At 38.8% G+C, this 17,016-nt stretch overlaps 1 protein-coding gene across 1 annotated transcript in view; it reads right to left on the bottom strand.

Annotated features, from left to right (window-relative positions):
- The window catches only part of BSH (transcription regulatory protein SNF5, putative (BSH)), a 424,444-nt gene that overhangs the window by 65,904 nt on the left and 341,524 nt on the right, over nucleotides 1–17,016 (bottom strand). Inside the window, exons 10-12 of the mRNA XM_089380810.1 lie at nucleotides 8,512–8,550; nucleotides 8,090–8,178; nucleotides 7,730–7,792 (exon numbers count right to left, since the gene is read on the bottom strand). Coding sequence (XP_089236936.1) covers nucleotides 7,730–7,792; nucleotides 8,090–8,178; nucleotides 8,512–8,550 — 191 coding nt within the window. The remainder of the gene's footprint in view (nucleotides 1–7,729; nucleotides 7,793–8,089; nucleotides 8,179–8,511; nucleotides 8,551–17,016) is intronic.

The raw sequence follows: 17,016 nt of genomic DNA, 5'->3' as shown, positions 1-17,016 counted from the left end.
TCCGATAAGTATTTATGAAGATATGAATTTATTTTGATTATGCACAAATTGTCAAGTTGGACAGCAACTTATGTAGGCTCAGAAGCCCAACAGTCATGTCTATTCAACCTCTACGTTTTAGTATAAATAGAAGAGGGCTTGAAGTCATTTGTCACACACACACTCACTCTTGTGATCTCACTTCATCCTGTTTTGGGTTTGATGAAGATGAGAGCTAGAGGGAGCAATGTTGCACGAAGCGGGAGCGAAGCGGAAGCGCGGAAGCGGAAGCGGGAGCACGGAAGCGTCATTTTCCAAAAATCTAGGAAGCGAAGCGTCCGCGGAAGCGTCTGCTATATATATATATATATATATTTTTATATTTTTTTGCATTTATACTCAAAACAAACATCCCAAATACCAAATTAATTGTAGAAGACATGAAAACATGCATATTTTTGCATAAATCAAGATAGATATGGCATCCATGATTCCATTGTAGTTACTAGTATGTACAACAATCATCTATATTCTAGCTATTACAAACATACATCAAATTTTTAAGCATATAATAAAACATAAAACATTTAAGCATATTATAAAACATAAAACATAGAGCATATTATGATTTATCTAGCAAGTGAGCAACTGTCAACATTTGTCATGTCCAAAATTCAAATAATAATGTTTACAAAATATGTCACTTGGTCACCGCCAAGCCAAAAAGGTTCAAAATTCAAATTCACAAGTCTACAAGTCTCTTCCGGGCCCGAAGCGTGGCGCTTTCGGAGGCCCGAAGCGCCCTCTCAGTTAATAGAAATCTATTTTTAATAGAAATAGATTATAGAAAATAGAAATCTATTTTTAATTGATCACAATTTTAAAAAATTATTTGTTATCATATAAATAAATGATATTAAATTTTATAAATAGTTTTAGTTTTTTATAAATTTATTTAATATTTACTAGATAAATTTTTGAACATGGGAGATTATTTCAAACATATTTTTTATATTTACATTTAATTTTTGAGATTTTGTTATTGTAAATAATAATTTTTATATTATATATATTTGTCCCTTCTAATATATATTTTTTTCAGTATTTTAGATTATTTTAAATTAAAAATATCTAAAACATTTTAAACACTATTCATAAGTTTTCTTTTCCATTTCCTAAAAACAAATTAAGTATTTATAAGATGTATACTCCAGAACTTTCCTTACTGGTTTTTAAAGAATTTTCGTACCAAAATTCGAATTGGAACTTCACTACTATGATCCAAACTACCTATTCAGGACTTGTAGAAGAAGTCAGAGGATATTCCAGTGCCCAGTCCATTTCGACGACCGACCACACATTCTCACGAAGGTTGAAGAAGACACATATAGCAGCAGCTTCACGGAGTTTTCCATTGACGAGTTTCAGGTTTCAATACAAACATACGTTTTGATGACAATAATGTCAAATTTGCAAGATGATTTGCATTACCTATCCACACCATTGACCATCGTTTCCTGTGTCGAGCATTGCCATAATTCGAGCAATGTTATAGCGGCCTGCATCCCATATTAATTAGAATCCTTGACAAAGAGCCTGCCAGTTCGAAGCGTGCGCTTCCGGGCCCGAAGCGTGGCGCTTCCGGAGGCCCGAAGCGCCCTCTGAAGCGCGGATCGGGGGCAACGCAACCCAAAAACCAGGAATCGTTTTAAAAATGCGGAATCGCGCTTCATGAAAACTGGAATCGCGCTTCGGCTGGAGGTTCCGGAACGCTTCCGTACGGGACGCGATTCCGGCCTAGGATCCTGGGGGGTGCGCTTCCTGCAACTATGAGAGGGAGTGCCCTAGGGTATATGCTACCCTAGATAACATGCCTCAGATCTAAATGCAGTCATGGGAGAATAAGCTCTACGTTGCTCAAAAAGTCGGAAACGCTGGAAAAGCCTGAACTGCTGGAAAAGCCGAAAAAGTCGAAACTGTCATAACGCCCGGAAAAGCCAAAACTGACGGAAAAGTCGGAACTGCCGAAAAAGTCAGAAAAGTCGGAATTGCCTGAAAAGTCAAAATTGCTGGAAAAGCCTGAACTGACAAAACTACTGGAAAATCCGGAACTACCGAAAGAGCCAGAAAAGTCGGAAAAGCCAAAAAAGTTGGAACTGTCGGAACTGCTGGAAGAGCCGGAAAAGTCGGAACTGTCGGAAAAGCCGAAAAAGCCGAAAAAGCCGGAAAAGCCAAAACAGCTAGAACTGCCAGAACAACAGGAGCATCTGTCTCTGAAGGAGAGCAGCATGCAAGGGACAACTAACTAACATTGCGACAGTTGTATGGTACTTAGCAACAAGCTAAGGACAATAAGCATGCTAGAGACAACAAGAAAGCAAGGGACAACAAGCAAGCAAGGTGCAACCAACACATAGGTCAGGATGGCAACATGGTGCAGCAATGGCACATAATGCAGTACAGTGATGGGTACAATCATGATTAATGAAGCGTAATGAGATGCAGCATAATGATGATGGGTGTAGCATGGTGCAGCGTGGTGAGGTGCAGCATGATGACGAAATGCAGCACATCGATAGGTGAAGGAGTCACCTTGGAGAATCAGTGGAAGCAACATGTCTTCAATTGATCTCATGTATCATCTTCTTAGAGATGATCTATGCTCTTATCTAAACGTACTATCTCTCTCTCTCTCTCTCTCTCTACTGAACTATTAAAGAACATGTAAGAAGAATTGATCAAGGGTTTCCCCACATTGGGGTTTGTCCCTGGCTAGTGCCACGTCTTGTGTCCTCTTGTCTTGGCTTGTCTTCTGCAATTTATATTTATGTTCTATCTGCAGTTTACTTTAATGCTGATGTGATTGCTAATCTGGAAAAGATAATTAAAATGAATTTCTCTAGCATAAAAAATACCTAAACTTAACACCAAGGGAAGAGATGGGTGCTCACCCACTCTCACTGAATCACCTGAGGGTTTCTGTCCTGGGGCTACTGCTAGAGTAGAGAACCGGGTTCTCAACCTCTCATACAAGAAACAATATCAGATCCAAGATGTCTCCAAATGATCTCCTCCTCCCCTTTTATAGATCTAATGGATAGATCTCCAAGCCTCTAGAAGCATCTTATTTTATTATTTTATTATTATTCTAGAAGCTCCTCCATTGACTTTATCTTAAGTGACCTTTAACTTTATTTTATTTCACTTAAGTCACTTTTGACCTTTTTTCTCCAATTAATTATTTTTCCTTAATTAAATGACTAACTAAAGTCATTTTTAACAAAGGAAAATGGCAAATCGCCCACCATACTCTCTTCGGCCACTGGAAGTCTCTTTTCAGCATCCCACCCTATAGATCTTCTCGTTTCAGTTCCAACGAGCTATTAACATTGAGGTGTTCCATCAATTAATCTCCTTGAAATGCCACCTCGAGCTTAATTAATTAAGTTATGCCCAATAATAATGTTGATTTCTTAAATTTGTCGGAATGCGATGGAACGAAAAGCAAACTGTGTGGATGATGGAATATGCAAAGCGAATGCCATCAAATCCCATAAAAACTCCTCAAAATTCCATCGGGACCCCTGATGACATAAACCTGCTCCACTAACCTGGTCATCTCCTGCCCTGGAAATCCACCCTGGCTGTACTATGAAGAAGAATAAAAATGGGGACATGACATACTCGAGTATTGACATGCCTTGCACTGGAGAGACCTTCATCCTCTCACCTTATATCTGATAAGGGGGAATTGACAGTCAGTTACTATATTCAAACTTATATCAAACGAGCCTGAACCCGAGCCAGTTGCTAGAGCCTAGAGTCAAAGTCAGTGAGTGCTAGAGTCATAGTTGTAGCCAAAGATAGACTCATGTTTCATGAGCGTTATTTTGTTGATGGCCAGCCTTAAACCATCAACTGTAAAAGTCTTCTACTTCTACTACCCATTTCATCAGTTTGTGGTCATCTTTAAACCATCATCAGAGAGCACTTCCATTTTTCAGAAAACAACAATTTCTAGCCAGATTTGGAATTGGTCTAGGAAAAACTTCGTGCCAAGTTCCGGAGTTGATGGCCAGCCTTAAACCACCACCAATAGAAGACTTTGACTTTTGCTACCTCATTTGGTTTGTAGTCTTCGTTAAACCACCATATTCAGAGAGCGCATCCAACCCTTGGCTGTTATACACCTTTGTATTTTAGCTCTCTTCTTGGACTCACATAAACCCCTTGGCATTAAGTGGGGGAATGTCAAACACCTAATCTATTAGGGTTTTTGTGGGGGAATGTAAACCATTATAGAAGTACAAGATACCTCTTGGACGATGAAAACAAAGTGTCACACAATGTATTAATGTGTGTACCATTTGATTAATAAAGCATCTCATAGTTATCCTAATTCAGGTCTATTGGTTTTGTGAGTTCAACAAAGCCTCTTGAACCAAGGTGGAATATGGGGAGTAGCCTAACAATTTACCCCAGGTGGCCAAAACCTAACTCTAGGGAATCTCTACTAGGTTTTCACCATTGAACTTGACAATGAATGCTCGGTTTATGTATTTGATCATTGTTTTTGTGACTAACTCCTCTTATAACTCAAACTGCATCTCACTCTTTTTATTATTAATTAACAGCTATGCACCTCTTCTATCTTTATTCTACCCTCCAGGTGTCCCCTTCTTTGGCAACTTGTCTAGTGTGTCAATGCAGAGAGAGGGTGGTATACCCAATTTTGCACTTTACGAGACACTTTGTTACAAGTCAAATGGCAACAAGGATGTTAGAATAACTTTCAAACCCGCTTCTTCATATTTTGACTTTCCTTCCTGCCTATCCCTAGAATAGATTTGCCAAACTTGGTCTATCTTTTCCTTCATGTCATTCTTGTCCTAACATCAAGATTGGCATCAAACTCATTATTTTGAGGTCTTTCAAAATCTTTTCTAACTAATTTTTTGCCTGCACCAGAAATCATTCCTTCTTTACTTATCACATGTGGCTTGTACCACCATCTTTTGCTATCAATTCCTCCTATGAAAATGTTTCCTACAATTATTTCAATCAATTCTATTTTAGGAACCCTAAACTTTTTCCTATAATTTCCCTACCCCTTTTTCCCTCATCCTTTCTCATCTCTCCTTCCATTAAAATATACGTGCAATGTTTTCGCATTCATATTTAGGTTAACAACAATGCCCAATAAACTTAGTGGAGAGGATCCTACATATGCTAGAGTTCACAAGATGTAACTCTCTCTCTCTCTGATATATATATATATATATATATATATATATATATATATATATTTCTTATTATAACCAGCGTAGATCCATTTTAACCCCAGATCTATCAAGTGTTGAGAGGGACCAAATCTCTTTTTACTTTAAAAAGGGTTTGTATGTCAAGAGATTTGATCCCTCTTGTCGCTTGATAGATCCAGAGTTAAGATGGATCTCGATAGGTCTTTTAATTGAGCCGGCATATAAATGTTAAATGTTAAACATTTACACCTACACATCTACCCCTATCCTATACTAGGCTATAGAGTGCCTCTCGGTGCAATAAAATTTTTAGAAACATTCTCATGAAATTTGTTTTTGGAAATAAAATATTTTAAAAGACACTAAATTTAAATATTAACATTAATTAAAAGTAAATTAATTAAAATATTCAAATATTAATGAAGAAATCTACATCTTTCTTTAAAGATAAAGTAGATGAAATAGACATAAAACATTGAATTTTATTATTTTTATTACTTTTAACTTTTTATTATTAATTGAGCCAAGATTTAAATATTTCCACTACAACATATCCCCAACAATTGGCTCTATATTACCTTTAACCTTTTATTATTTTTTAATTGAGCCGACATATAAATGTTAAATGTTAAACATTTACCCCTACACATCTACCCCTATACTGGGTTGTAGAGTGCCTCTTGGTGCAATAATGAATGCATACTTTATCTGTGCTACTATAAAGACAATGTCAATATCTCAGAATATACTTGTACTTTCAATCTCCTCTACTTCATTCATGTAACTGTGAATCTCATAACTCTGGAAGATACTTTGTCATGTCCCTTCTCAAACACTTTTGTAAAAGAGTGTCTCTACACATTTTTGCACAATTTTGGCTAAGGATTTGGTTGCTAGTGGAAGTTGGGGGCCACCCACGTGGGAATTCGAACTAGGCCATTCGAATGGCTTGGAGGGAACTCGAAATGCCAAATGGAGGGGCCCACATGAGGCAAGGAAGGCCCACGAAGATAAAAGGAGGAGGAAGCTCTCATTTGATTCATCCATTCACATTGCAAATCGAATTTACTTGACTGTTCGCTCAGTTGCTTAGCCAACTCAACTGGTTGTTTAGCCACGAATCTCTCAAGCGAGAGATTCAACCTTACCTTCGGGGGACCTTGAGTGCCCACCCTAGGAAGGCAGTTCCATCAGCGTTTTCAGGAGATCCGGGAGTTTGCCACAGCACCATCATTCAACCACACTCAAGAAGTGTGTATTTCTGGGCTACCAGGAGAATACACAAGAGGTGATTGAGCCACAGTAGATCAACCATTTGTCGGGAGAGCTAAGGGATCTGAAGGACAACATTAGGCCAAAATTTCTTGAGAGTTTTGGAGCCAACAGAGCCAGCAACCCAACAGCTCGAGTTCCAGGCATGGGAGACAGCGCAGAGGACCAGTGTAGCATTTTCGTGGGTCTTGGGGGCAAGAGCTACAGCGTGGAAACTCATTCGGGAAGTCAGGGAATTTGTAGGGGGGATCAGCCCAACACTCTTGGACATTTTCCAGGAGGATTTACAATCAGAATCCAGCAGGCCAAGTTTTTGGGCTCCTTGGGGGTCGAATTTCAGAAGTCTAAACCAACTAAATTCCTTCATGGGTTTTTTTGGGTTTAAGCCAAGGAGTCAGGAGCTCGAATCTCATAATTTTCTGATCACAGGAAGTGGTGTTTCCAGCCATTCAAAGTCAGCAGAAAGGGCAATTTTCTGGGCAGCGCAGTGCAGATTCGTGCAGCAGTTGTAGCAGCCATCAGTTCAGCTATTGCTCACCTGGGTTTGGTCATGCTTGTCCACTAAGACAAGGCCAGGTGCACCATTCTGTTTTCTATTGTATTTTTCCCTCAAAGAAGTAATAAAATGTCTCAAGAGTTCATTATTTCCAACATTTCCATGGGTGCTTAGTATCTATTCCGTTTTTATATTCGCTGAACTGATTGTATGCTTATATATCACTTGTATTCCTGCTTAGGAACATTACATACTTGAATAGATAAGACAACTTTTTTGAAGAGCAAATAATGACATTTCAATATTTTATTCTTCTGACTATTGTATTTGTCTATTGGTAATCCATTTGCAACAAGGTTAATGCTGATCCCAGGAATATCAGGAAGAAACAAATGTGACTATTTTGATGTAAAAAAATAGCTTGGACTTTGCACTTTCATTGTTATATATAACAAGGGCATACCCACATTTGCCATCCATCAAACAGAAAATTTATCACAATTGTAAAAACATTGTTAAAGAAACAATAATGCCAGAGGTCTAAAGACATCGCTCATCTGTTCTACTTCCACACAGCATCTTTTCCATATATGTTATGCTGGTGTCTCTAAACCAAATTCAATTTCATCGCTTGCATCTCTAATGGAAATAAGAATAAGTACAACATGCATATTTAGTAATATGAAACAGTATAACCATTTCAAATAGTTAAGATGTTCACCTCAAAACGCTTACTTTGTTACCAACTCGTTTCATGAGATCAAAAGCAGGCCCGCCAACTTTACTGTTCAACCATATCACATTTAGATGGAACTTCTTTGCGGTAACCTCAAGCTAACATATCAACAATTTCATTCATTTACTTTAAACCACATACCAAACTATATAAAAATCATCAGAATAAAAAACATTAGCTTCAGCCACAACCATATATAACCTGTGCAACTAGTTTTGTTTTGTAGGTAATTTAATTATTAAATGGGCAATTATGACTCTATTTGTGGTATTTCCAAATCTCTGTTAGTTAATAAACAAAGGTAAAACATAGTCCTATACTGCAAATGGCTAGATTGAGAAAAACCTTGTGGGAGTAAAATCCACCCCTCGGTCTCGGCGAGCTTTCTTGCTTATTCTTGATTCCCGTCCTGAAGTTACATTTTGTATCGCAAACTATAACATACAAAGTTTCTTAGCAAACCCTTCAATGCAATGTAGGTTAAAATATTCCAATAGGAAAAGAAGACCCCCAAAGCAATGTCAATTGAGTGCTATATCTGCATACTACTGTAATTAGTTCAATCCAAAGGAAAAGTTTGTTAAGAACAGCCAGAGACGCAAGATGAACTAGCATATAAAAAATGTGCCTTCTAAAGAATATACAGAATACTGAAGAGCCAAGCAAAAAGAAAAGCACAAATGCTCTAGATTGCTAAAAGAAGGCTCGTTTTATCTGTCCCTTGTGTAGAACTGAAATAGATAGATGTATATGCCACAAGTGTGCACCTCATAAAGTTGTTCTCGAATTGTAACTGCAATTACAGGCTGCAGCAAATGAAACTCACCTATTAGTTCATTTCATACCACCCTAGATTAATTAGCCCTATAAAAATATCATTGAATGTTCAGTGCTATAAGCGTAAAGAAGTTATAGGCAGCAATAGCCAATTTTTAAATCATGCTAGTTGATTAACATCAATGAAAGTCAAATCTATATACATGTTCATAAAGGTTGAGAATGCATAACAAGTAGCTAGAACTGAACTTTAAGACCTATTATCACAAAACCTAGCACCTTAGTGCAAAGCCTATTACAAGGAAATAAACAAGTGTAACAGGAAAGTGTTGCCACTGTCACTTCAGTAATCACTAACCTTCTTTTAGTGAAGGTTGAAATCCAGCACAAGGGAGGCTTTCCTAGTAACTTTACGGAATCCTATAGCAAGATGGAATCAAGTCTACGCTCTCCTATGTTAGTTACTTAAACATATCACCACTAAAGTTTGTATTCAAGATGAAATAATGTGGTTTAATCAAAGCAATTTCCCGATTTAAGTGTGTTAAACACAACCATGGTTAAGACAGAAGATATGAAGGATCAGCCTTGATTGCATATATTATTCACATGATATACATTTATAAGATGTTGACTTTTGGTAGCATCGGATGTGCTCTAGGCATGAAAATTGATGGAGAGCTAAGGCACATGAGATCTCCAAGACCCAGAAATTGTTTGGAGAAATTCCGCCCAGATGGAGAGATATTAAAATAATTAATATTTTTAATGAAACCCTAAGTTTAAATTTAGGAAAATTAAAATATTAATGTGTGTTAATATAATATGGGTGAGAAAGTTCTAAATAACGAAGATCAAGCCCGATCTAATCTTAGTCGTTGATTAGGGACTTAATCTCGGTCGTTGATTAGGGACTTAATCTCGGTCGTTGAATCGTCAACAGGAAAAGTTTAAGAGGAAGCTTGAGGGTCAGTTGGAGACACACCAAGACACCAAGTGAGATTAGTCAATTCGATTTTCTAGGCGAGGTTTGCTGAGGAAATTGATCAAGTGATCAGCTGCAATGAGGAGCAGTTCGGCAAGAGGCCGAAGAATACATATCAGAGAAGCAACAGTGCAGAAAGAGGCAGCGTAGAGCCTAGGAAGGTTGACACAGAGGCAACAAGGGTTGATGCAGAGGCTAAGGAGGCCAGCGTAGAGGATGCAGAGGGCCAAAGAAGCTGACGCAAAGGCCATAGAGGCTGACACAGTTGACGCAGAGAGCTTCAGAGGCTGCGCTGAGGAAGTCTATGGGGCAGACTGAGAGCAGATTAGCCGAGAGTTCTGAAGAGGGTGACGTAGTTCCAGAGGAATGCATGGAGCAGCTTTTGTTGTCCAGCACAAGGAACAGTCGCAGTCATTGTAGGATTGTTCATCCAGCTGCGGATTTGTCGGAATATCTATCTCCAAATAGAGGTATTGCTGCCAAGGATAGTCTCTGAAGGGTGAGCCATTTCTGGCACCCTAGTTGTATTCAGAATCTACTTAATAATAAAACTCTCTATATGTTGCACCGGTTTTCCCATATTGGGTTTTTCCGAGGACGATTGTCCAAAAATAACGGTGTCCCTTGTGTTGTCTCAGTTTATTTCAATTGTTGATCTGTATATTTGTGAATGTTGCATTCGTGTTTACTTCGATATTTATGCATTTCAATAACTTGTTAATGCAAAGAACAAGTAGGAGATAGTAAACCAGAAAATGTAGTAGGGGTTTCTAATGTGTTAGATTCAAGAATTTTCACATAATACATTGGAGTGACTCTTGGATTCATATTTCAAGGTCTCTTGGACTCCCTTTGATTATTCAATTTCCTCACCATAACCCTTTGCGGATTAGGTATCCAACATTGCCCCCCTTAATCCGAAGGGGCATGTGTGAGTCCAAGAAGAGAGTTATAATACAAAATATGCAAAAATGCATGGCAGCACTAGGTTGAATGTGTTCTCTGAAATGTTGGTATAAGTTGGTGGTTTAAGTATAACCACCAATGCTGGAATGCTTAGTGCAGTTCTCGAAACTCTTCCAAATCTAGCAAGAAGCTGAAATATTCTGCTAGAGGAAGTGTCCCTAATTCTTTGAAGAGGGAGACTTTCAACCTGGAAATGGGAGGTCTACAACTTGTGGTGGTTTAAGGATGACCACCAACTCTGGAATGCTTAATGCAATTCTTGGAACTCTTCCAAAATTGGCAAGAAGTTGAAGTCTTCTACTAGAGGAAGTGTCCCCAATTCTTTGAAGAGGGAGAAGCTCAACCTGAAAACGGATGTCTAAACCCTGCATAGATGGTTTAAGGTTGACCACCAACCAAAGGCATGCTTAGGGGCATCTCTGTCTCTGGCTACAATTCTGAATCAGGTATGGCAAGTTGTGGCTCAGGCTCACTTGAACTTCTATGTCTCTAGCTACAACTCTGAATTAGGCAGTAGGTTCAAGTTGTGGCTAAGACTCGCTTGATGTGGCTTTGAAGCTTGTAGATGACCATCACTTCCCCCCTATCAGATACAAGGTGAGATGATGGAGAAAACTCAACTGCAAGACTTTTCAATACTCTAGAAGAAATTCTGACATATCACTGAAATATCTTCTCGGCTGTTGAAGCCCATTGCCAAGAAGCGATCCATCCAAGATGAATCTTTGTTCTTGTAGGAAACTCGTTTTTGAAGGATTTGTTTGAAGAATGAGTGGTTTTATGACAGTACTAACATGGATGAAAATCAAAATAGTGATCTTTCATTTGGCCAACTTTGTCACAATGTTGGCATTTGACAACTTTTGGCTGCGAATGTGGAGGAGTAAAATCTCGAACATGTGAAGATAAACCATCATGAAGAAACACAACACTTTGAAATTTGATTGGCTTGGTATAGTCTGGATTATGAAAGGACAAATCCTTATCATATCCAAGACCGGTTTTGTTCCTGTTGTTGACAAGCTCCTCCTACGGTCTAATGATTGGCCTGGAAAGTGTAGACTGAATTTCCACACCTGTATTCAAATTTGCTTCTGAAATGAGCACTTGATCTTAATCAACCTCAACATTATTGACTTGATGACTTGTTGGCTGCTGATAGGATCTTATTTCAAAGTCAAATAGGGGATTGTTCTGAACAAAAACAAGTTCAGAACGATGCTTTTTTTGCTGTAACTCATCTTGCTGAAGTTGAGACTCCAATTGAAAATATTCAATGTTTTCTTGTGCATTTTGCAAACAAGTTTTAATGTCCAAAAGAGCGTTTTTGTTGATTTTCGTGGTACCAGACTCAACAGTGGAGAGTATGATTGTATCTAGAACCTTTAATATTAATAACTCAATAATTCCGGCCATTTAGTTAAGAAATCACACTCAACAAATGAGGAGTGTCAATTTGAACTTGAAAATGCACATTCTTAAGTCATATAAGAAAGAGCGATAAGAGGCCAAATGCACAGTGTTGTTGCAGATTCTCTAGCTAGCTCTTTAGTTGTGTTTTTTCAATTCAATAATTGATGGGTCTCACTTGACCGGATCTGCTTAATTTAACAATAAAAGTATTGGAACACTCCTCTTGTATTTTTTTATAACCATGCACATATGCTTTAGAAATTCGTTGATGATACAATCATGAGGATATTCATTTTGTAAGAACTTCACTGTCCCTTTTTCACTTACATTTAAGTGATGCTACGTGAGCGTTCGATCTGCAATACATGTGAAAATTTCTGAATCTACACATCAGAAACCCCTACTGCAATCACTGGTTTATCATCTCCTACTCGTTCTTTGAATTTAACAAGTTATTTAATTTCATAAACATCGATGAAAAACACTATTGCAGCCTACACATACATACAGATCATGAACTGAAATAAATTGGGACAATCACACAAGGAACACCGTTATTTTTGGACAATCGTCCCCGGGAAAACCCAATTCGGGAAAACTGGTGCAACATATAGAGGGTTTGTATTATTAAGAAAATTCTTAAATACAAACAGGGTGCCAAATGTGGCTCACCCAACAAAGAATAACCTTGGCAGAAGTACCTCTATCTAGAGACAGATATTTCGGCAAATCTAGCCACTAAATGATCAACCCACAGATGACAAACGTTGTCCCCAGTGCTAGGCAGCAATGGCTGCTCCAAGCTCTGCGTTGGAACTGCGTCACCCTCTCAGTGAGCCTCCATTGCTCAGAAAGTTGATATGTTGAACTGCTCTCTCTCTACCCCATAGACAAACCCCAACGCTGCCTCTAAGGGCCTGTGTCAACCCCTCCAGCTTTTGCGTCACCTGCGTTAGCCTCTCTGACCTCTGCGTCACCCTCTCTGGAGCTGCATTGTCCCTCCTGGGGCTGCACTACCTCTCTGCTATGTATTCTTAGGCATTAGACTGAAGTCCCTCTGCCGAACATCCCCTCACTTCAACTCAGATCACTAGCTCAATTTTCTCAACAAACCTCACCCCAAAAAAATCGAACTCTTTGATCTCTTAGTGTATCTCCAACTGACCCTCAAGCCTCTTCTTATATATTTCATGTTGATGAATCAACGGCCGTGATCTAATCTCTAATCAACGGCTAAGATTAAAACAGGTTTGATCCTCGTCACTTAGAACCTTCTCACCCATATTCTTATTAATACACATTAATATCTCTATTTTCCTAAGTTTAGACTTAGGAACCCATTAAAAATATTAATTATTTTAATAACTCCTTATCTAGGTGGAATTTCTCCAAACAATTTCTGGGTTATGGAGATCTTGTGTTCTAGCCCCTCCACAAAATTTTGGAGCTAGAGCACATCCGATGCTACCCAAAATCAACAATACACTAGCGTTGTTGATTCTACAGGTATAGTGTTTCCAGTATTATCAATCTTAGCACGTTGGATCAACCGTAGCACATTGGATCAACCCTGCGGCAAAGAATAGGGAATCATCATAGCGGATAGACTTTTGAATACAGTCTTTTTCTCACCACTATCGGCAATGATTGTGCATGAAGCACAACATATCCCAAAATATTTGAAAAAAATATATTGCAATCAATACCCAGAGCTCAGTTATTCGTCACCCATCATCAAATGTGTAGAAAAACCACCTCAGATCGGGCGGATCTTGTGACAACGTTCAGCATCTAGGAAATATATTGTAATCAAGACCTCGAGCTAAGTTATTCGTCACCCATCATAAAATGTGCAGAATAACCACCTGAGATCAGACGGAGCTTCCTACAAAAGAGTAAGTGGCACCGACTGCAAAAACCAAAAGCATAGTAGCAGGAGGAAAGAGAGCCTGACAAATGCAGTAACTAATGTCAAGGATCCAACGCCTCCCCCATCAACGTCATGGGTTTCAATCAGTGTTGCGAACATCGCGATTTTTTTGCCAAAACGATTTTTTTATTTGCAACAAATCTTTCATCAAAATTGCGATCCGATCGTTAAAAATCGTGGATAGGAGAAACAGCGAGTTTAAAGGGCTGAATTTTTTTTTTATGTCATTTTTTTCAGACAGTTGGCAAGTTTGAGAGCTGAGGAGGAGAAGAAGTGATCTACAAGGGCAAGAGAGTAGAAAAGCGAAGGAATTTAACATCCCAAGCAAGAAAAATCTGAGTTTGGACCAAGTTTCTTCAGCAAAGCGTGGTTTCCAGGTATGGGCATCAAATTTGGCCCCTTTTTTTGTTTTTTTCTTGTTTTTGCTTGGGTTTCTATAACCCATTGATTTTCAATGATTTTTTAGTGGATTTGATTGTGTTTTTTTTTTTCATTTTTGTTGCATAGAGTGGAGAGGGTTCATTTTAGTCAAAAATGCAAAAACTTGATTGTTAGATTTCTAAGTTCAATTTCTTCTTGTGCCCTAGTTTTTTTGCATCATTTCTGCTTGGGTTTGGATGTGCATTTTTTCCATTATTGTTGCATTGAGTTGAGGTTTTTTTTGGTCAAAATTCAATGTGTTGTATGTAAATTTTACTTTTATTTTTTTAACTTGCAATTCTTCTTGTGCCCTAGGTTCAACTTCAAACTTCATCTTACATTAAAACTCAAGAGTTCAACAAAGTTACAAACATGCCAAGGAAATTAGACCCTCGGTGGGAATTTGGTGAACCTGATGGAGGGTATTACAGATCAAACTTGACTTGCAAGTTATGTGGGCATCATATGACAGGGGGGTATACAGATTGAAGTGTCACCTTGCACAAATCCCTGGACATGAGGTAGGGCCTTGCTCGAATACAAATCCGGAAATCATTCGAAGAGTCCTAAGATCGTTGGAAGAAACAGAGCAAACCAAACTGTCTAATTCAACTCTGAAGAGTCAACTAGCAGGAAGTAGAGTGTTAGGAGGTGAAATGAGAGTGGCACTAGTTCGACTTCAGCATCAATATCTACAACCAATCCTGTAGCTACCTCGTCATATTTTGTTCCTAGAACCACACCTGGTTCACAACCATCTATCTCTTCAATTATTAAAAAAAGGGAGAAAGAAGACACTGACAAGTTGTTGGGCAAGTTTCTTCTTTTGAGTGATATTCCTTTCATCATTGCAAGGAACAATCCATTTTTCCAACCCATTGTTGATGTTATTGCAATTATTTGCCTAGGGTACAAAGTCCCTTCTTATGATGACTTTAGAGGACGCATTCCTCAAAATGAAAAGGTTGATTGCACCAAGAGATTGGACGAGTTAAGGGCATCATGGGCACACACAGGATGCACTGTGATGTCAGATGGTTGGACCGATCAAAAGGGTAGAAGCCTTATAAACTTCTTGGTTAATTGTCCCAAGGGGACAATGTTTATGAAATTTGTTGATGCATCTGCACATATCAAAGATGCACAATTATTATGTGATTCGCTGGATGTGTTTATTCTAGAGGTGGGTCCCGAACATGTTGTCCAAGTCATAACGGACAATGCTACAAATTATGTTGTTGCTGGCAAGATGCTTATGGAAAGGCATCCTACCTTATTTTGGACACCTTGTGCTGCACAGTGCATTGATTTGATGTTGGAGGACATAGGAAAAATTCATTTTGTCAAAGATATTGTTGACTCATCAAAAAGCATTACAAAATTTATATATAATCATGCATCTATGCTTCATTTGATGAGAACATTCACCAACAACAAGGAGTTGGTGTGCCCTGCCAATACACGATTTACCACCAGTTTCATATCTCTTCAATCCCTCTTGAATTCTATGTGGGATGTGAAGAGAACGTTTATTTCAGATGAGTGGTGTGCTTTGGCATTTAGCCGCAAACCAGAGGGATGGGCCATATGCAGATTGGTTTCATACTAGGAAAGCTTTTAGGCGGGAGTGCAAGAGGTGTGCAGCATTACTGTACCTTTGGTAAAGGTTCTTCAATTAGTTGATGGGGACAAGCCCGCAATGGGTTACTTGTATGAGGCGATGGACAGGGCCAAAAAATCCATTCGGACCTACTATGATGATAAGGGAGATGAGGGGTTTCAGAAACAACTCCTCCTATGGGAAGTTATTGATGAACGATGGAACAATACACTCCATCGCTCCATTCATGCTGTGCGGATCTACCTGAACCCCGCATTTGCTTACCCCTGTGGGTTCTTATTTGATGTTGAGGTCATGGATGGATTCTTCACATGTGTTCAGAGGATGGTGCCATCTCTAGCAGAACATGTAGAAATCTCCAAAGAAATGGAAATATACAAGATGGCAGGTGGTACATTTAACTTTGACGTGGTTGTGGTTGATAGGAAGACTAAAATGCTAGGTATGTTCTAGTTTGTTTCAAATTTCATTGTCTCTTCAAGTTCATAACTTCATACTTTGCTTCAACTTTCAAATTTCATTTCTTTTCTTATGTTTATCTTATTTGTAATTTTGTTGTAGATGCATGGTGGAGAAGCTATGGTGGCAGAGTACCCAATCTGCGAAGGCTTGCCATTCGAGTGCTCAGCCAAACATGTAGCTCCTCAAGATGCGAGCGCAACTGGAGTGTATTTGAAAAAATACACACCAAGAAGCACAATAGGTTAAAACTTAAAATATTCCAAATTTCCAATTAATTTTTTGAATTCATTAAATAATATTTTTTATAATTATTATTTTATGACCCTTGTACAGGTTGGAGTCCCAACGACTTAATGACATGGTCTACGTCTACTACAATCTTCGATTGTGGGTGAGGAAACTTGAGAGGACACTTGATGTGGAGACCATCTCATTGGATGGGATTGACACCACTGTTGCATGGAGGGTTGAGGCCAGGATGCCTCTCATAGAGTCTGTTGCTGATTGGTTAGAGCAGGAGGTGGTGGAAGGGGTAGAGGAGGAGGAGGTGACACCACCTACCCAAGCTACCCCTCTCACCAGTAAAGGACGTGGTCTACCTCTTGTAGCTCCTAGTTCTTCAGCGTCTAGAGCAAAGCAGAGTCAATTGCCAACTCCATCGTCGTCTACATCTAGAGGGAAAGCTATTGCCTTTTCTC

The sequence above is a fragment of the Pinus tabuliformis genome, chromosome J, assembly GCF_031772625.1.
Source record: "Pinus tabuliformis cultivar Carrire ecotype Pingquan chromosome J, CPIR1, whole genome shotgun sequence".
In the NCBI taxonomy this organism is placed as follows: Eukaryota; Viridiplantae; Streptophyta; class Pinopsida; order Pinales; family Pinaceae; genus Pinus; species Pinus tabuliformis.
Note: the sequence above shows the minus strand (reverse complement) of the source record. Positions and strands in the feature narration are given on the sequence as shown.